We start from the raw sequence: 20382 nt of genomic DNA on the forward strand, positions 1-20382 counted from the left end.
AAACAAAACCCACAATGCCCCAGAGGGGGGTTTTGCGGGTTAGGGGAAGAAGGGCTGGGGAGCGCTGCCCTCCATCCCTGCAGCATCCCTGCCCACCACCCCCGGGCCCCTTCCCGGTGTGGCCGGGGGGAGCGGGGCTGCTGCGGCCCGGGGGGGGTGACCCTGCCCACAGGTAGAGCCGGGAGCCCTCGGTAAGGGGCTGTACAAGGCAGCCAGGCGTTGGGGGTGTGCCATGTGCTGCTGGGGCAGCCCAATGGCTCCACTCATTGCTGGAGCCCAGGACTGCAGGGGCACCCGCAGGTGGGTGCACCAGGAGGGTCCCCGCAGCTCCAGACTCTCAATTTCTGCAGCTTTAGCATCTCGATCTCTGCCTCTGTTGCAGCTCCAGCATCTCTGCCCCAGCGGCTGCTGCACCCTGCAGGTCTTGGGCTGGGGCTGGCTGGGAGTGGGGTCCTGGAGCACCCGGGGGTTATTGCTCTGCCCGGGGAAGCCAGTGGTGGGCAGGGGAGGCCTCTCCCCACGGCAGCTCAGGACACGCCAGGCATAAGGAGCTGCTTCCAGTCTGTACGGAGGATCAAAACAATCAGGGCACGCTGTGCAGGAGGGGGCTGGCAGGCAGCCTTGCTCATCCCAGCTTCCACTTTACACTGCAAAGAGGTTTTCTTCTGCTTTTAGCTTAATGCTGTAAACCAAAAAGTCTTGTGATCCTAATTCTAGCCTAACCCTGCTCCAAAGCGTAATTAATAAAACCCTCTCTGCAGGTTATGAAACTCCTGCAGGGCTGGCTAATTAGTGTGAGATTGGGTCATCAAGGCAGGACCCACTGTCCCGGCCGGGAGGTGCCTCACCACAACCAGGCCACAGAATCACAGAATCATCTGGGTTGGAAAAGACCTTGAGGATCCTCCAGCCCAACCATTAACCCCACTCTGACCGTTCCCAACTCCACCAGACCCTCAGCCTGGCTCAGCCCGACTCTTCAACCCCTCCAGGGATGGGGACTCCCCCCTGCCCTGGGCAGCCCATTCCAACGCCCAACAGCCCCTTCTGCACAGAAATCCTTCCTCAGAGCCAGCCTGACCCTGCCCTGGGCAGCTTGAGGCCATTCCCTCGGGGCCCAGCGTGGGCAGCATTGGCAGGGACAGCCCCATCCCCACCGAGCCACAGCAGGGTGGCCCCGGTGATGGGCACAGCCACGGTCAGCATCACCCGAGGCTGCACCCACCATGCCACGGGCAGGGTGTCACCGCACTGGCTCAGCTACCAAAAGTGAACTTTCTGTGTGTTTTGTTCCCTCCAGGCAGGAGCCCCGTTCTCCCCAGGAAGGGGCTGTGCCCCGAGCTGCCCTGCGTGTCCCCGAGGTGCTGGGCAAGAACAGCCACACGCCATGGCAGAGCGTGGTGGTGGCAGGACAAGGTACGTGACTGCGAGCCGGCGAGCGGTGAGAGCCACCCGACCCACCCGGCCGGCCCGGCAGAGCCTGCCCACCCCCCTGCTGCCTGCCCCCCGGCCTCAGCCTGCGCCCAGCTCCAGCAGGAGGATTTTTCCTGCCCCAGCCGGGGGTGCCCACGGGGAGGCTGGACTCTCCTTCCCAGCACCTTCTCCTCCTCTGCCCGCCTCGGGAAGGGGCTGGGATCTGGGTGTGATCCTGCCTGCCCGGTGGGGCTGGGCGGGGGCGCACCATGCTGTAGGGCTTCTGGACCCCAAACTGCCCAGCTCCCTTGGGTCTGGACCAGAGTGGATGACTCTTTAATCCACCACGCTTTTGTATCTTTATTTATTGTGTTTGAGTAGCTGCTGGGCAGGTTAAATGCTCATTACAGCAAGGATGGGCAGTGCGAGGGGAGAGTAAATCAGTGCATGCTAAAGCACAGTAAATACTGCCCTACCGTGCTCCTCTCCCACTCCTTTTATTATCTCCTTTCAATGTGTTTATGGGTTTTATTTCAGGGGATCAGCTGTCTTTTTAAATGCTGTTGTTCTTTTCTGTACTTGGATGTGAGAAGAGCTGTTTTAATTTTAGTCACTCATGCTTGGTAAAAACTTTAGTGGTTAAATTGTCAGGAAAATCATAACACCAAATGTCCTGACTCTGCCAGGGGAAGCTGGAGAGCTGGGGAGGCTCTTTCAGTGCCAGAATGGAGAATGGAGGAGGGAAAGCAAACACAGTGATAAGGGCATAAAACACTGATATCAGGCACTGCAGCATTTGAAGTACAGGAGAAAGAAACCCAGATGTCTTTAAGCTCCGCTTTGCAACAACGTGTTTATTGAGTATGCTTAAAAAAAAACAAAAACAAAAAAAGAGAAAGAGACCAAAGAGATGCATAGACTGCCCTATTGCATGCTCTACGCCAAGGTACAAAACCAAACCTACTTTGGACACTGGGTGTGTTGTAACCGCAGCCGCGCCAGGAGGTTGTACGTGCAAGTGCTTGGGGCGAGGTGACACGGGGCCCGACCGAGAGCTGGGAGAGCGGCACCAGCGGGTGTGATGCAGCTGCACGGATGCCCACATCTGCCTTCTCATGCGTGCAGCCAAAGACCCATTGCTTGTCCGCCCTTCCTAGTACACGAGGAGCTGCCTGCCTGCCTGCCTGCCCGCCCGCTGACCGTGGCACAGAGGCAGTGTGCTGGCGACAGACGGCCGTTTCCCAGGTACGCCTCCTGCCTTTTTGGGAACTCACCCTCTTCCCTGAACCTTCCAGCAACCCGTATCCCTTCCAAGTCCCTCCTCCTTGTCATCTCCAACTCTCACCGGTCCCGGCAGGCTGGGTGGGGGAGAGGAAGGAAGGGGTGGGAGGTGGCAGGGTTGGTTTTGGCCAAGGCAGTGCCTCTCCCCACCCAGCCCACCTGAGTTTCCAGCCGGTGCCGCTGCTGCCGACACCTCCCTCCTGGCCGCGGGCGGCTGGCTCAGCACACCGAGCAGCTGTTGGTCTTGTTCATGGGAGGCCTCAGAACCTGCTCCTTGGGCAACGTCTCCCTCCTCTTGCAGAGTGCCGGGCTGAGCCGGCTGGGCAGGTTGGCTTGCTGCAGCAGCTGCCTGAAGACCTCCAGGACATTCTCGTTGTCCTTGGCTGACGTCTCCACAAAGCGGCTGTTCCAGTCCAGCTCCACCAGTGACAGAGCATCCTCCACTGGCACCTGCCGCTCGCCGCCGCTCTCTGCCTTGTTGCCGACCACCACGATGGGAGGGAACTTGTCTTCCTTCACCTCCAGGATCTCCTCCCGCAAGCTCTTGATGCTCTCAAAGGACTCGGCATCATCTACAGCATAGACCAGGGCGAAGGCATCGCTGTTCTGGATCGAGAGTTTCCTCATGGCCGGGAAGGAGTAGCTGCCACTGGTGTCCAGGATTTCCACCTTGACCCTGGCCCCGCTCACCTCATACTCCTTGCTGTGTAGCTCCTCCACTGTGCGCCGGTGCTTGGGCTCGAAGGTGTCCATCAGGAAGCGGTGGATGAGGGCCGTTTTGCCCACGCCGGCAGCACCCAAGAAGACCAACCGCACGTGGTTCTTCTCCTTCACCACCAGGGACATGGCTGGGCGCAGAGGGGACAGGATGCTCCGCAGCTGGCGCTCACCCCACGGGTGTCCCTGGGTGGCCACAGCCCCGGCGTCCGTCTGTCCTCCCCTGCACTGACTCAGTGCAGCCAGGGTAGTTTGGTGCCACCTCCCTGCAAACTTCTCCCAGCTGTTCTGCTGCGGACACTACAGTCCCCGGGTCCAGCTCATCTTTTATTCTGGTTGCTCACTGCCATGTGGCACCAGGCTGACCAATCTCCGTGGGTTGAGGGTGCTGAAGAAGGGAGGGGGGGAGAGTGGGGTGCTCCGGGCCAATCCGCAGAGCTCAGTCCTGGAAAGCCACTCCAGCCCTGGAGAGCAGCGCGCTGCGTTGCACATTGCGCTTGCATTGCCCGCCGCTGCCGGTAGCACCGCAGAGCCGGCAGCATCGCAGCCGTCACACTGCGCCAGCTCTCCTGCCCTTTTCTCCTCCCTGGAGATTAACGTGTGTTTCTTGGCGTGGGTGTGCTGGCAGCAGGGTAGCTCAGTGGGGGTCCCCCACCTGTTGGGTGGCTCATGGCCGGACACGGCAGGGGCTGGCGGCTGTCACCTGCAGCCTTTCTTGCACTTATCTGGGGCTGGGGACTTGTTTCCAGACAGGGCTGCTGCAAACATGCCCAACATGATCTTATGAAATATTTGACCTGAGGGGAAAAAATAAGACGTCCTTGAAATTCATGTGTCATAACCTCCACGGTCAGCTGGCAGTTATTCTGTGATTTGATGAAATATTTAACCTGAGGGGAGAATAAAATCTCCCTGAAAATGATGCAGCATGATCTCCATGAGCAGATGCTGAGCAGTTGTGGGTAGGGATGCTGGCCATGACCCAGCCTCAGCAAAACTGCGACCCAGACCATTTGGGTGATTTACTGGGCAGAGAGGCGGCGCGTGTGTGCCAGAGCCCGTCTCTGCATGGATGGGCATCACCTCCGGAGCGGGTTTGCTCATAGAGGTGCAGGTTGCCCCGTCTAGGTGTGTTTCCTCAGCGCTCACGTTCTCTATTTCATGCCAGAGTTGTTTCAGAAGTTGATTTATGCACAAAGGGAACTTACTCAAAATAAGTTTTTATCCTAAATTTGTGCATGTGTGTTTTTTTCTAACTCTGTACAAGTTTTTGTAGTTTTAATGCAGCTGGTTTTCTTTCCATAGCAAAGTCCCTGTTTCGGTGTTGAGTTCTGGCTGAATTTATTCTGTTGATTTCAACAGCCCTTTTCACAAAAATTATTCCTGCCTCTTAATTCCCCAATTACTGTTACATTTTAGCCATGTTAAGAGCTTTACTATCTCATCATATTAGAAGGGCCAAGAGATTGCACTGGGGTGAGCAGAGTCCTGGCCTCGGCTCTGCCTGCCCTGGAGAAGGGGGGATGTTGGGTCCCTAGCAGGACTGGCAGTGGGCCTGGTGTCCGAAAGTACCGGGTACCCCATGGCACCCTGTGGGGTTTTGCATCAGCCAGTGATGCACCTTCGCTCGCACACGTGAAGCTCTCTCTGGAGGGACGGGCTGTGCCATGAGGAGAGCCCAAAGGCGGTGCCAGGGACTGAGCCGCAGGAGTTAGAAGGAGCTGAGGATGCAGAAGATGTGATGGCCTGGCTGTAAGACCTCAGCAGGCCAAAAGCCAGGAGAAGGGGTGGGTGAGCAGAGGATGCCGGGTTTAGGCACATGAACCAAGGGGACGATCATGTTTTGGTGCCTGACGCCACCATCAGTGGAAACAGAGAACGAAAGACGATGAGGAAGCAGGGTGCGACAAGTAATCTCACTCCAGTTTTGGAAGCTGTTTAAAGCTTTTTTTTTTTTTTAATCAGAAAAGAATTTGGTTAATGCTTCTTTGTGCTCAGACAGACATAATGACAGGTTTTCAAGAGAGGAGATGAAAGGAGTTGCCCACAGTTCTTCCCAGCTGGCTATGGTGAAGCTCTGCAGGGCTCAGCCAGCTCTCAGGAGGTGCTGGGGCCTGGGGAATGCCCTCACCACTGTTTGCTTTCCCTGTATTTCATCCAAAGGGCTGCAAAACACGGATCTGTTCAACTTCACAACACCCAGCATCTCTCTTACAGGTGCAGAAGTGGTGCCCAAGGTGAAGGAGAAACCCGTGGCAGGAGGGACCGGGGACCCTGGGCTTCAAACACCCCATCCTGGCTCTAAACCACCCCCGTTATTGCCAGCACCCTGCAGGGAAGGAGCCACGAGCTGATGGACACACCGAGAAACGCCGAGCAGCAACACCAGCCATGGAGGGTTTCCCAAATGGTGGCCAGGAGGTGACCTTAGTGCCATGGGAACCAGCACCGGGTCACATCGCTACTGCTGTCTGCAATTTGAGTCATTTCTGCAAAGAGTAGATGTGTCCTGCATGGTCTGGCCAGGACGAAGAGCCAGCCCAGGCTGTGTTAGACAAAGAAATGTGTTGCAGATAAGAAGCTCCCCTGTCTTGGAGCTGCAGTTGCACACAGCGTGGCTGTACATCCCCAATGATTTTTCACATCAGTTGTCTCCCCTTAGTTTTCACATCTGTGCTGCTATGGTTACCAAGAGCCTGGAAGGTTTTAAATCTCCCTCAGAGCAGTGGAGGATTTCAGCGGTAATCTTGTTAAGAGATGAGCAATGAATATTTCCAAAGGCCTTTTGCATGAATATCTCGTTCCATATTAGCTTATGGCCACTGACAACAGCGAAAGCAAAATGCGGGGGGACTGTGTGCAAGGAAGGGAAGAAACCAGAGAAGGATGAATGCAGTGACTTCTTTTCCACTGCAGTCTTTTGTGCCCAGAATGATGCACCTAAATACTGTATTTTTCAAGGAGGGCTTGGCCAGCCAGCTTGAGTGAGGCATTACAAAAAAAAAAAAAAATCAGCCTGTATTTGCCCTAGGGAAAGACTGACAGGATCTTGATGGGCACTTGGGGATGGGGCCACTCATGGGTGAGTCCTACAGAAAAGCCTCACATGCCACGAGCCTTGTGTGGGTCTGCAGGGACCCACCACGGTGGCAGGCAGAGCCGAGATGGCTCGTGGCTTCAGCAGGGCCGTGGGAGCAGCTGGGATCCAGCCCCCGGGGATTTAGTAACTCGGGTGGAGCGTTGGATCCTGCACCGAGGGCACGTGCTGTGCCCGTGGGCACTGGGGCGCGGTGGGGGCAAAGCCTCTGCCAACACTGAGCCAGGAGAGGGGACTCTGATGCCCCAGGGAGGGAGCAGGTGGGGAGAACAGCCCCGAGCTGCTGGCAGGGAGGAGTGCAGGCAGCGGGAGGAAGGATGAAGGCACAACAGCAGTGATGGGCAGGAGCTGGGGTGGGGCACAAACCAGCTGGGGAGTGGGTTTGGGCAGGTGGAGCCCCACACCCAGCAGTCACTGGCAGGACTAGAGTGCTTGGAGATGGGTGACAAGAGAGTTCTTGGTCATCCTTACCCTAAAGCCAACCCTCTGCAGGGCCAGCAGCGGTGGAGCAGTGGGATACCCCAGGGAGAGGTGATGGACTGTCCCCCAAGGTCCCAACTGGGGCACAGGCAGAGCAGCAAGCTGAGTGTGAGACACCAGCCAGGCCCTGCCTTCAGCAGTCAGGAAAGGGCAGTTTGGGGCAAAACACTGGAAAATGGCCTGTATGCTCTTGCTTCCTACCATGTGCTGGCCAGGGAGAGCCGGGGAGCAGCAGACACAGGGACCAGGGGAGGTACAGGGAGCGGACAGAGGAGGGAGCTGGACCCCTGCCCATGGAAAAAGCCAACAGCACTTGGTACAGAAGAAACTCAGGGCTCTGCACAAGTAACACGGTCCCCTCCCACTGCTGTTCACACGAACCTCTCCCACCAGCCGAGGGCTCCCCGGCTCCGCTGCCGGACACGGCTCCGCTGCAGCGCTGAGATGAGCACCGGGAAGACAATCTGCAAACTTCAGGAGCAGCCCGCGCTGCGTCTGGATGTTTTCGGGGAGCTCATATCTCAGTGATCAGCTGTCACGGTTCAGAGGGGATGGTGGCTGCTGAGGATGCCAGGAGCAATGTTCTGTGGCCGGGCGCTGGAGCAGCTGGTTCTGGGCAATGCTCCAGTCCCGGACACGGTGCCCCAGTGCCCTGCGCTGCCCAGCGAGTGCATCAGCACGGGGTGGTCACGGCCAGGGTGCAGTGCTTTCCTAATCACTAAGAGATGGGCCTTGCCCACTGCTCGCAGGCAGTGAAGCATCGTTACAAATGGGGTGGCAAATAGTTGGCAGCACTGTGATACATTTCCATGATTCTGAGCCAGCTTCTGGAAGCTCATGGAGCTGATACACGGCCGACTCCTGCGAAGGGGTGCCTGGTGCCTCAGTCTTCATGCCCCATAACAGGACACAGAGGCAGCGAATGCAGCCCGTGCCTGTAGGATGCTTGTGTCCCTGCCTCCTGTTTCTGCCCGTGGTTAAATTCATGGTGTATGTGAGAGCAGCTGCCTTTTCAGGAGGGCTTTCTGGCATTCCAGCTGAGAAGGTGAGAAGGAAGCGGTCAGAAATGAAAAACCCCAGCGAGACAGTCACCACTATGTCCTCAGCTGCTGCCCATCACCGCAGGCAGTGGCCAGGCAACAGCCTCGGGGGGGTGAAGCATCGCTTCTCCCACCCAGAATGAGCCCTGGATGGGAGACCAGGCAAAAACGGGAGAGGGGAGGAGATGGCTGGCACTGAGCTGCCAGTCTGCCCGTGCTGCCTGTATCAGAGGTCGGCGAGGCAGGTCCTCACCCCGGCATGGGGACACCGAGCCACACAGGAGCGGGTTAAACCTGCCTCTCCCGGAGATTAAATCCAAATGGCCTTTGATTTAGCGGCAGGTGAGAGGAGAAATCTGAACCGCTATAGCTTCCGCCCCCACTTTAAAGGGGAGCCGCAGCCCTCCCTGATGCATAGATGGATCAGCCATACGTGGAGCTCCGTGCCGCCTGTCTGGAACAGCGTGTCGCCGGATGGATCCTGTTCCCAGCGCCGGCGGGGCTGCCACAGGGGACCTGCCACCCCCAGCACGGAGACCTTTCAGCTCAGCCTCGCTTCAGGGGGGCACACGGGGGTGACCAGCCCTGGAGAGGGTCACACCAACCCCAGCTCCTGCCCCACTGCCTCCCTGCTGCCTGGTGACCCCATGCCAGGTGGGGTTAATGGCTTAATTAAAGGCTGTAATTGCAAGAGGTGCGGGCTGAGGTTTGCCCATAGCCCCAGACCAGGCAGGGCAGGAGGAGGAGGAGAGGAGAGAGGGGCTGGATTTGGGGTTGTCTGACAGAGGAGGGACTGGAGGGGATCCCTGCTGGCATTGCCACCCGCTTTAGGGGGGGGCGAGGGCATCCTCATGGTGTGTCCTGCCCAAGGGGACGTGCCCTCCCCTGGGGATGGGGCTGATTCAACCTGCAGCTGGGCTTGTGCAGCTATCGGTGAGGCTGCTCAGCCCCGTGTCACGGCCGCGACAGCCAGTCTCGGGCGCAAGGGCAAAGGGAAGCTGGCCCTGGCACGGGCGCTCCCTCAGCCTTCCTCCAGCTGATCCACCTCTTCCAAGAAAAAGAGGTCATCTCGGGTTTGAAAACCCACCTTGACCCAAATGCCTGTTTGCTGCCGCAGGCCCTGCACCCCCCCGCCGAGGGGGCCGAGGGACCCGCGCCAGCGCCAGCGCTGCGGGGGGGCGGGCAGGGAGCCCGCGAACAGCCTGTACTAGACAACCCCGGGTAATAAAATCTAGTCTCCCTGTAAACAAATGTCTTGCTGAGGACTAAAGGGATTTAGCGCAGCTGTTCTCAGGCTCGGAGGAGTTTCTATAGCATCTCTTATCTTGCCCTGGCCAGGATTATTAGCTGGAGCGAAAAGCTCGCCTCTCTTTGGGCCACCAACACGGTTTTCCCTCGGGTGACATGGGGTGACAAGCTCTGCAGCAACGCTCTCGGGTCATCTGGAGATGAAATTTGTGATGCTGGGGTCTCAGACACGTGTCTCTGCAGCCCCGAGGTGCCATGTGGGAGCAGGGCTCCAGCCCACCCCCTCCCAAAGCAAGCTGCAGTGGTCCCAGTGGTCCCAGTGCCCGGCTCTGCCCAGCTTTGCCCACTACAGTGGCACCGAGGAGGGAAGCCCAGCCCTGGCACGTGCCTTAACTTCTCTAAACACGAGCGTATGGCTTTGTATTAGCACTGATCCACTTTGAGGGCCAATCAAGTCACGAGCCGGCCAACTGATGGGGTGTCACAAGGTACGTTGAGCAGCCTGTTTCCTCCACGCTGCTCCCAGCAGGGCTGAGCCTGCCCCACGCAGGGCTGCAGCTGCAGAGTGACGGGTCTGTGGGCTGGGGACGGGGGTGGGGAGAATGCTATGACCGCTCCCTCTGTTCACCCTTGGCCACTGCAAAGAAATCAGCCTGGGCATTGGTGGGAGGCCCTTGGCTGTATGGCTGATGCTACCATAGGGGTGAAGCCCCCGATCAAGACCAGTCTTGCTGTCCTGGGTTCGGAGTACAAGTGGGGAAAGGCAGGGAGAGGGGCCAGGAGCAGATGGGGGGAACAAGGATGCTGACAGACCAGTGGGGCTGAATGTGAAAGAGGGATGAAACGAAATGGTACAAAGTGCAATAACATTCACCAGGGCAGGACTTGCAGGGGCATACGGAATCACAGAATCACAGAATCATTCAGGTTGGAAAAGCCCCTTGGGATCATCGAGTCCAACCCTCAGCCCAACTCTACAAAGTTCTCCCCTACCCCACATCCCCCCACAGCTCATCCAAACGACCCTTAAACACCCCCAGGGTTGGTGACTCCAGCCCCTCCCTGGGCAGCCTATTCCACTCTCTGACCACTCTGTCTGGGAAAATTTTCCTAATGTCCAGTCTGACCCTTCCCTGTTGCAGTTTAAAGCCGTTCCCTCTTGTTCTATCGCTAATTCCCTTGTGAGAAGAGACCAGCCCCAGCCTCTCTGCAATGTCCTTTCAGGTAGTTGTAGAGAGTGACGAGGTCTCCCCTCAGCCTTCTCCTCCTCAAACTGAACCGTCCCAGCTCCCTCAGTCACTCCTCACAGGATTTATTCTCCAGCCCTGCACCAGCCTCGTTGCCCTCCTCCGCACTCACTCCAGCACCTTGAGATCTCTCTCATATTGAGGTGCCCGAAACTACCTGGCAGCACATCTCAGGATGAGTGATGCATGTCCTTAGCATGCACAGGTAAGTTATTTCCAGGAGAAAAATGGCAGAATTAGGTGAGAACAGCCCTGAAATACAGCGTAGGATCTTGCCATTATCCAAGAAATTTAAATGTGAAGAGAGGAGCTACTCTGAAGCTCAGAGAAAGCCTGGCACCTCCAAGGGGTGCCTGAAGGTGTTTGGGGAGCCAGGAGTGGATATATGGCTTCTGGTGGCAGTGTCAGAAGGGAGATGGGCTCTTCAGCCGATGCACAGTGTTAGCCCAAGGTCAGGTGCAGCAGGGTCTGATCTGGCAGGAGGTACCTGAGACCCCAGATTCAGGTGACAGGAGCACAGGGGAGGGTTTCACGGGCACCCCACCAGCTTGCCATGGAGCTGGCCCCAACCCCTCTGCCTGTCCTCACCCCTCCAAGGTGCTCCCGCAGCTCAGGCTGGGGCCACGGCCCCTCTCTCCCAGGCTGTCACCGAGGCTGGCAGGGACGCTGAGCCATCGTCACGACTCGCCTCGGATCCCAGGCAGCCGGGCTGCGGCTCCTGCCCCCAGCAGCGTTTGCAGCTGAGCCTCCCCGGAGCCGTGTCTGAATGCGAGCAGCACTCTGCACCATGCCCCAGTGCAAAGGCAGGCAGACGTGATGCTCTTACCCTGAAACCTAAAAACTAAACACTTTTTTTTTTTCCCCAGGATGCATGAAAATGTCATGTTGTAAACATCCCCCAGTGATGCTGCCTGCCCGCGGGAGGCTGCCTGTCACTGCCCAGGAAGGCCCATGCCCCGCTGACTGTGTGACCTTGACTCCTTGGGCTTTCATGCCACTGTCCTCTACCCCTTCCCCAGTGACCCTTTGTCCCTAAATAACAAAAACCTTTATATCGTGGGGCAAAAGTTACCTCAGTGTTGTCGAAGATCTGAACTGATTTTTGCTGTAGCCGTGTTTATGGTCAAACTGCTCCTTCCTTTTCAGTGTGTGTGCAAAGGATGGAGCTACCAGAAAACGAGGTTGGAAACAAATGAGGTTTTAATTAATTTTACAAGGGGGCTTGATATTCCCTCTGAATGTGCCAGGTCCCACAGTGTGGGCTGCGTGTCCCCTGCCCCAGTGTCCTGCGAGCTGGGGGAGCAGTGACCCAGGGCAGCAGCTCCTTGGCTGCAACTTTCAGCTGTTGAGTTTTAACATTTTGGTCTGGCTTCCCCCAAAATCTCTCCTCCTGTCCCTTTTGGGTTCAGTGGAGGAAATATTCGCCTGCTCGCCATGCACTGTCCCCATTCCCTGGCCGTCATCTCACTGAAGCCGGCGTCACTGTCAGAGCTCCTGACAGCATTGCTTGAGCAGCTGCTGTCTCAGCTCTGCAGACTGCGCCAGCGGCTCCAGCACAACCACAGCCTGTCAGGACATTTCATGTTTAAAGCATATTTTCTGTCAGTATCAGCAGCCGTCCCTGTTCAGCCCAGGGACACCAGCCCGCTGAGCTCCTCTGTGCCCGGCTCGGTGTTGCTCTCCGAACTTCTGACATCCACCCAGCCCTTGAGCTCTTCTGGTCTCCCCAAGTTGTTCTTGTTTTGAAGGAAGCAAACTGGTGTCGGTGAGCCATGTGGCACCTTCCCCTCGCTGCCTGAGGTTGGAGTCTTCTGTTGTGGGACTCTGCCCTGCCCCAAAGGACGAGCCTTGCCTTGTCTCTGGTTTGCAGAGCACCCTGGCCACCTCTAAATCAGCTGCGAGTGAGAACAGGCCCCTCTCGTGGTGGTTAATGGGGTGGCTGTGTCCCTGTGTGTGCAGAGGTGCTGGGGGCTGTCCCCAGCAGGACTGACACTGCCAGCTAAGCCAGGAGGAGTGATGCTCTGGGAGTAAAAGACGAAGAAGCCAAAAACACGTTTGCAAGAGAGGAATGGGGGTAGAGGACATTGCATGAGCTGACCTGGGGGTCCGGTAGGGAAAAGGGGGGGCTCAGGCCTCCCCTTCCCTGCAGGGGTGGAGGACATAGCTGCGAGCCATGGTGTCTTCTGGCATCAGAGCTGCTCCCGAGTGCCTGAGCAGAGCTCTGTGGCTCTTCAGTGGCTTTGAAGATGGGGGACGACATGGACTTCACTTCCATCAGCCTCCTCTGGCATCAGCATGAAGCAGAGGTAAGATACCCCACGCAGCTGCTTTATGCTCAAAATCAGGTCTCATTTTTATCAAGACCAGTGTAACTCCAGTGGCACTGGGAGGGGAGGGGATGCTGATAAAACACCAGGATTTGAAGACCACATCTCCCAAACAGGGCCATGCTCACCCCGTGGGTCAGGCATGACCTCCTGCAGCAACCGACTGGTTGTATTTTCCTTGTGCAGTGACCTGTGTATGTACTCATGCGTTTCTCTCCTCTCCCAATAACATTTGAAACAATTGCCCATATTTAACCAGAGCTGATGGATGTGGCTTGTGCTGATGCTGGCCAAGTTCCTTCTTGTTTCACAGCAAGGATGTGGGAAGGCAAAAAGTCTCAGCCTTCAATCCACAGCTCCATCCCTCCGGCTGGGTGCTGTAGGCCAAAGGGGTGTTGCCAAAATCCTTTGCAGACGCAGCTGCAAGGGGAAGGGAAGTGTAATTTTTACAAGGTACACTGAGTCAAGAAAGGCAAAGCACTGCTTTTTTTTTCCCTGGGCAGCTTCTTTAAAGGTGAAAATAAAAGTGTAAAGCTGCAAATTGCTAACTGTCCACCTGGGCTGCAGCAGAGACACATCCCTGGGGGCTGCCAGCCAGGGCTGGACCCCAGGCAGGGCTCCAGCCTGCTCCCCTGCACGGTGCTGCTCACCCTGCTCAGGGTCTTCTCCAGCCTGGGGTCCAGCGGGGCTGTGGATGCTGAGAGGAGAGCACCCAAACCCCTCTGAGGTGCTCCTGAGCACCATGCACTGCTGTGCCTGAGTGTGCAGACCCGTCCTGCAAAGGCACTTTGTCCTCCTGGGGAGGCTCAGACCCATCTTACTTGCACTGTGGCTGCTGACAGGTACAAGTTAATCTGTGCAATTAATTATCCACCCAGTCGCATCCCTTCCCTGCCCTCTAGCAAGCCCCAGAGGAGGCACCGGGAGTCCCAAGCTGAACTGCTTCAGCAAAACAAGAATGAAGGCACTTTGTGGGCAGTAGCACCAGTGGGCTCTGCAGCATCCCCCCCCTGTGCTAAGTGGAAGCACCAGCCTTTGCCATTATCAGAGGACTGAATATCTGGAAAGGAGCAATCCTCTTGACATACCCTTTAAAACTTTTAAGCCGTGAGACTGGGACCAGGCCTGCCTGAGCCGAGGGAGAGGAGATTCTTGGCTGCAGAGTCCAGTGTGTTGATTTAACCAGCCCTTGCTCTACATCCCAGCCCAGGGCACGGCCGGAGGGAGCACGTGTGGGGCTGCTCCTGACACTGGGAGCAGAGGGATGTTTTGCTGGTGGTACCGTCTGTCCCACTGGCGCAGCACCAGGCTGGTCCCCTGGGCCTGATCCACTCCTGGTGCCAGCATTGACGGGGAAACCTGCCCAGCTCTGAGGGCTGGATGCCAGGAAACAGGGGCTGTGGCACAGGCTGCTGGTCCCTGCAGGCAGGGTCACCCTGGTGAAATCTTTTCCTGGGAGGGATGGGGAGAAGGAGCCCTGTGAGCACACAAACCTGCAGCTGCCGCAGGCAGAAACATCCCACGATTTCATTTCCAAAAGCCTGGTGACTGCCAGTCCTGCCCACCCATTGCAAGGAGAGCAGCAGCCCAGTGAACTCCTACGACCTCCCATTTCCCAGGACGATGACTCCTGACTCACTAGAAGCCAGGAGGTGGGCAGGCAGCATCCCAGCACGCTCACCAGGTCCCAGCAGATCTGTGATAGCCTGAGCGTTGCCTTTGGACTGGGGAGCACCTCCCAGTGACTGAGGCTGTTTCAGGACAGCTCACAGCATGTCCCCCACGGCCACCTCCACAGACCTCCCTTCAGAGTCACCCCAAGTGACCGGCTCAGCCCAGCCAGTCTCACACACTCCGGATTGAGCCCTTCCTTCAAAGATGCGGTTTCTTATCACTGTCACAGCTACAAAATGCTAAGGCAGTGCCATGAAGCATAAATGACACTTTCTGGCAGCTGACATCTCCAGGAAGAGTTTACCATGAAGACAAAATAACCCTAAGGTGAGTCAGTGTTCTCAAGCTGCTATCCTACAAAGCCCAGGACGCTCATGATGCCCAAACAGGAGAAAACAAAGGCGAGCGTTTGTCCTAGATCTGTGTGACGACTGCCAGCGGTGCGGGGCGACCTGACACGGCCAGATATGTTTGGCATTTCTCTGGCCCTGCTGCCTCATAAATTGGATTTGCTGCCACTATGTCATGCTCCAGATGACATGGTATGTGTGCCCGGTGTTGGGGGGCCATGGTTGCACAGTGAGCCTTGGACAAGTGCTGGCATCTGCTGCTACCCTCAGGTGGACTCAGTTAAAAGGGTCTTTCAGGGCTGAGTTCACCTGTGAACGAGGGAAATAGTGTTTGCACACACGGTTGTGTTTGTTCATAGTGTTTGCAAAAAAAAAAATGTTTGCAAAGCCACAGCACCAGTGCTGAGCAAAGGCAGGGTAAAGCACGCTGCTGAGAAGGGGCTGCAGCGACGTCCTCCTGCAAGCTTCTAGCTGCTGCCTGCTCCATCCTGGCTTGTTTTAAGCTCCCTCCCTTTCTTTATTTCCCCATATATTTATTTTTATATATGAGGCATGATACAGGCACTTTGTAAAGCTCATGTTTGAAGATATGGTTTCTGTCCTCTCCCATCCAGCCCAGCTAAGGTAGCTCGGGATGGAGGACTGGAGAGGACTGCTCTGCCCAGGGAGGGATGCTGCCCTGGGGCTGCCAGCGCTTTGCTGCCTGAGCCCCTGGGAGCCTGCAGTGTAGAAGGCATTAAGAAATCTCCTTGCAAAGAAGGGCTACAGGAGGTTAGGAAAAGCACTCGCATTGTCAGGGGGCTTAAATTTGCCACCAAGCACCCCTGCTGCAGCCTGGAACTTGTCAGCTTCTGTGTCCCTCTGCCCTTAGCCAGGCACTTGCTCCAGGGCTGAAAACACTTTTTTTTGGCAGTCCTTCACATGGAGCTGCAAACCGCAGATGAAATTTATGACTTTGCCCTCCCTGAACCATGAGACTGAAACTTGTGGGATGAAGACAGCAGCTCTGCTCTTTGCTTTGCTTTCACCTGCCAGGTTTGAGCTCCTCAGGTCCCTGCTTGAAATCCTCTCTCCCCCAACCTCTTCCAGGGAACACTGACCCCAGCAGCATCTCCCATCTGCCCCGGGGGCTCTTGGGGGCCGCCAGCATCGCAGGAGCTGGCAGCTTGTGATGTCGGTGGCCTGACTCAGAGCCCCGAAGCCTGGTCTGCTCCATGCCCATCCCTCCCTGCCTGCCCACAATCTCCACGCTCCGCTGGCTGTCCTGAGGGAGGTTGGTATGTGTGTGCCAGACGTTGCTCCAGGTCCCCGCAGTCTTTCTTTTCATCTCTGATGGGCTCCATGAACTGGTTTCTTAACCCGACAGTTCCTCCCCGGGGGGGTTAGGGCTGCTCTTTGGGCTGGGCTGGAGGAGTGGACAACTGCACCTCCACGGAGAGCCCCAGAGCGGCTGCGGGCACCGCAGGTCCCTGACATGACACGAACCCGCAGCAGCTTTCCAAGAACCCAGTGCTGTGTGTTATCCACTGACCTACTTCTCACCCACTCACCTGGCCCCTCGCTAATTAACTCACATCCTCCCCCTCCTTCTCCCCCCGTGGCTCCTCATCTGATCCTGAGCCAGTCACAGCAGCCAGTCCCCATCCCACACCAGCCCCGGGCCCCGCAGCAGAGCCCTGCTCCCCACCGCCCGGGAGGGGTCCAGCACCGTCCCCAAGGATGCTATTTCAGATCCACACACCAGCAGTGCCCCACAGGTCCAACTCACACCCACAAGTGCTTCTCTGCCCCCAGCCTCCAGCAAGGGTGATCTAGCAAAGCAAACATGGAATAGAATTGCAGCTTTTAAGCCTGAGACTATTTTTTTCTTCTATTTTAGGAGGCAAAGACCAGTGGCATGTTCTCTAGGTTCCCCCCCCACGGCTCCCCCAGCAGCAGCATGTCCCATGGAGGTTTGGCCCACGTTTCAAAGGGGTTTTTGGATATCTGCTTGCCCAGCTTGGTGTCACTTCTCCAGGTCCCCCAGAGGAAGGGTCTGGAGACATGACTGCCGAGCTTCCTGCTGTGGGAGGGCCGCAGGGCGGTCTCCACAGTGCCACGAGGGGTGACTGGGCCAGTCTGGTGTGTCTGACTTCACACCGGTGCTCTCTGTGGCCACACTGGTTCCGGTGTGGGGCGGGTGTACTCTCTCTGGGTGCCAGCCACAGGGCCACCACTTGGGCTGTGCCTGGGGCTTGGGATCCCCCAGCTCCAACCGCCCCCTGCTCTGCATGAGTCCTGAGCAGCAGCACCAGCTTGGTAAGATCCTGCCTCATCCCAGGTGAGGAAGAAGGCTACTGCTCAGCTCTGGAGAGGTCCCTTTGGCCCAGGGAATGGGATTTACCATTCCTCCTTCTCCTCAGTTCTTTTCAGTTCCCCTCAGCAGCATCTAGGGCTCAGGAGAGAGCCAGAGAGGCGGGTGGAGAGTGGGCTTACTCCTCTCTGCCGCACAGCAGAGCATTAAAAACCTTCAAAGAGAATCGCTCATTACGGCTGGTGTGGGCCGGCCGGCACCGGGGAGCTCTGCACACCCAAACCCTGAGCTCTGGGGAGGAGGAGGATGGTGCAAAGCAGAGCTGGAGCTCCTGGCCTGCCCATGGAGCAGTGCTGGCTCCTGCACGCCTCAGATGCTGAGGGGCCCTGGGTGGCTGCAGCAGGGTGCTGGGATGGGGCTGGCAGCTCTGGGGGATACTGGGTTTCTGTAGGGTTATCAGGGGATCATTACTGGGTGAGCTGGAGGGGCCTGATGACCCAGCCCGTGGATGCTGGCAGTGGGGTGATGTTCCTGCCGGTGCCTGGCAGCTGTCCCTGCTCCAACCCTCGCTGGGGACAGCTCACACAATCCTTTCTTGCTTTTTCTCTTGTTAATTTCTTGTGAAGGACAAAAAACCACCCATCTCTGTGGCTGCCCAGAGCTTCAGAAGCAAAGGAAGAGGCATGCAGGCAGCAGCTTGGCAAGATTGCTGCAGAGTGGCTGATGAAATGGGCTGATGGAGAGACAGGCCCTTCCCTTGCTCAGGAAAACAGGGTTTTGTTAAGGAAAACCATGTGGAGGAGGCTTCCCCCCGGGGATCCCGTCTACAGCTGGCCTCTCTCTAGGGCCAGAGCTGCCTCAGGAGCTTTCACCCCCAAAGTGGCCCATGTCCAGCAAGATAAACATCTTCTGGCTGCTTTGCTCAGGTCTGGTCAGGGGTGATGGTGGGTGCTGTGGTCCTGCAGGGCCACCCACCTCCACTGCGTCAGCCCCATGTAGGTCAGGCTGACACTGGCAGCCAAGCGGCATCACCAGAGCCTCGTCTAGCAACCATTTCCTCATGGGTCCTTGGGCCAGGGAGCTGCTGGCTTCAGGGTGAGAAGTGTGGCAAGGCCAGAGCTGCACCACATGGCCAGGGTGTGAGTGAGCCCAGCGAGGCTCTGCTGGCACAAGCTGCGAAGGGAGAAGGTTTCTGGGAGCTGTTATGAAACAGATCCATCACCAACCGATGAGGGGTTTCAGGGAAATCTGCTGGAGCAAGAGCAATCAATTAACCAGCTGTATTTACAGCAGCATGTGTCGGCCGCTGCCACAGCAGATGGGCTCTGCGGTTCGAGCGGGGCTGCGGTCAGAGAAGCCGGCGCTGTTTGGCCTCTCCAGCCTGCCGGAGGGAATGGCAGAAGCTTCAAGGGGGATGCGCTGACCTGCCCATCCCTCCCCAGGGCTGGCTCAGCCCCCAGCCAGTACCTGGCAACGCTGGTGCCAGCCACAGGAAGAGGAGCAAGTCCTGCCCTCCCCTCCCTGCTAAACACATTTTGGACCTGAGTCCTCCAGCCCCTTTGCTGATGTTTTAACACCTCCAGGAAGAGACATTACATTATAATAATACAAATAATTATGCAAACTCAAAAATGTTTGAGAAAAATTGTGGTTTTTCCATCCCTTCAAGGCTCTTTTTGGGGAGAACTTGCATGCACAAGCTAATGAAGTGCAACACAGCTGCAGCAACATGGCTGTGCAGGTCGGTCACATCCTTGCCTTAGGAAGGGCAGGACTAAACCGACTGAAAGCCAGTGTGGTCCTGTACTGTGTGGTGTATCTCCCAGGGATGTGTGTGAGGAGCCAGAGGACCCCGAAAGTGAGAGAGCCCAGTGCTGCCTGCCCCTGCCCACGGGCACACCTGCACATGGCTGCAGCCAGGCACATTGACATGGGAGCCCCCTGTCCTGCCAGGGTGAGAGGGGTGTTTCCATCCCCAAAGCACCTGGTGCATTTTGGACAGGGGAGTCTGTGCCTTCCCACCCCCCCAGTTGGGTTGCAAAGCGTGCAGCCCTTTCCCACAGAGTCCCCCCAAGCTGGGCTCCCCACTACCAGACGCAGAAGTGCTGGGGTAGGGGCTGTTCTCCCAGCAGGTCAGTGCTGCAGGCTGGGGTGATGCTGAGAGGAAGGTGCACACCCCAGGCAGCACCCAGAACCCCAGGAAGCAGCTCACCCCTGGGACAGGCTGGTTGGGGCCTTTTTGGCTAAGTCTGGGCTGAATCCACCCATCTCAAAGCAGGACACTGTTTGCTGCCTGCCCTTCTCTTGTACCATCACAGACATGAGCACATCCAAACCGCCAGCCCTCACACCAGCGATGTCTGCTCCTGCCACGGGACTGAGAATCACCAGAGACCTGGCCCCAGCCAGGGCTGCTTTATTAGTGCAAGGAGGAGAAGGCTGAGGGGAGACCTCGTCACTCTCTACAACTACCTGAAAGGACATTGCAGAGAGGCTGGTGCTGGTCTCTTCTCACAGGGGATTAGTGACAGAACAAGAGGGAACGGCTTTAAACTGCAACAGGGGAGATTTAGACTGGACATTGGGAAAATTTTCCCAGAAAGAGTGGTCAGAGAGTGGAATAGGCTGCCCAGGGAGGGGCTGGAGTCACTATCCCTGGGGGTGTTTAAGGGTCGTTTGGATGAGCTGTGGGGGGATGTGGGGTAGGGGAGAACTTCGTAGAGTTGGGTTGATGGTTGGACTCGATGATCCCAAGGGGCTTTTCCAACCTGAATGATTCTGTAATTATGTGATAATGTGTCACCACCCAGGAACTGTGGCACCAGTTGGGCACGCACCCTCAACCAGCGTGAATTGGCACCGGCAGATTGGCCCCTGCTAAACAGCTTTCCTTGCTACAAAGTATAGAAATTCATTTATTGGAAAGAGTGCTAGCTAACCTCTTCAGGGCTGATCCTGGCGAGCCCTGTGACCAGGGTGTGTGTGCAGTTATTTATTTCAGTGCTTAAAAAGGGGGTGTCCTGGGAGCCGTCTTTCACCTGCCTTGCCCTCCTCTTTCTCACCTCCTGCCAACTGTCCCTTTCCATCAGCCCCAGCGCCTTCAGGCAACCCAAGGAGGACAAGAAGGGACAAGGACCACACAGTCATGTTACTCTAGGGACTATCAAAATGCATATGCCAAAGAGAACCCTGCTGCCAGCATCTCCTCGTCCTCA

At 57.0% G+C, this 20382-nt stretch overlaps 1 protein-coding gene and 1 long non-coding RNA gene across 2 annotated transcripts; one reads left to right on the forward strand and one right to left on the reverse strand.

The window, feature by feature from the left end:
* The first annotated feature begins 1104 nt into the window (after nucleotides 1-1104).
* On the forward strand, nucleotides 1105-6060 carry LOC141968020 (uncharacterized). The gene is made up of 3 exons (XR_012634796.1): nucleotides 1105-1198; nucleotides 1301-1416; nucleotides 5629-6060. It is a non-coding gene; the product is annotated as an uncharacterized LOC141968020 (long non-coding RNA).
* On the reverse strand, nucleotides 2254-3728 carry LOC141967863 (GTP-binding protein Rhes-like). Its single transcript, XM_074922062.1, has one exon. It carries the CDS (start codon nucleotides 3538-3540, stop codon nucleotides 2914-2916), a length of 627 nt encoding a protein of 208 aa, XP_074778163.1. The 5' UTR covers nucleotides 3541-3728; the 3' UTR covers nucleotides 2254-2913.
* Nucleotides 6061-20382: the final 14322 nt, after the last annotated feature.

The sequence above is a fragment of the Athene noctua genome, chromosome 18 (genome assembly GCF_965140245.1).
Source record: "Athene noctua chromosome 18, bAthNoc1.hap1.1, whole genome shotgun sequence".
In the NCBI taxonomy this organism is placed as follows: Eukaryota; Metazoa; Chordata; class Aves; order Strigiformes; family Strigidae; genus Athene; species Athene noctua.

What these genes read in the sequence shown, in the direction of transcription:
- LOC141967863 (XM_074922062.1), bottom strand. Translation starts at nt 3,540, where the DNA reads ATGTCCCTGGTGGTGAAGGAGAAGAACCACGTGCGGTTGGTCTTCTTG.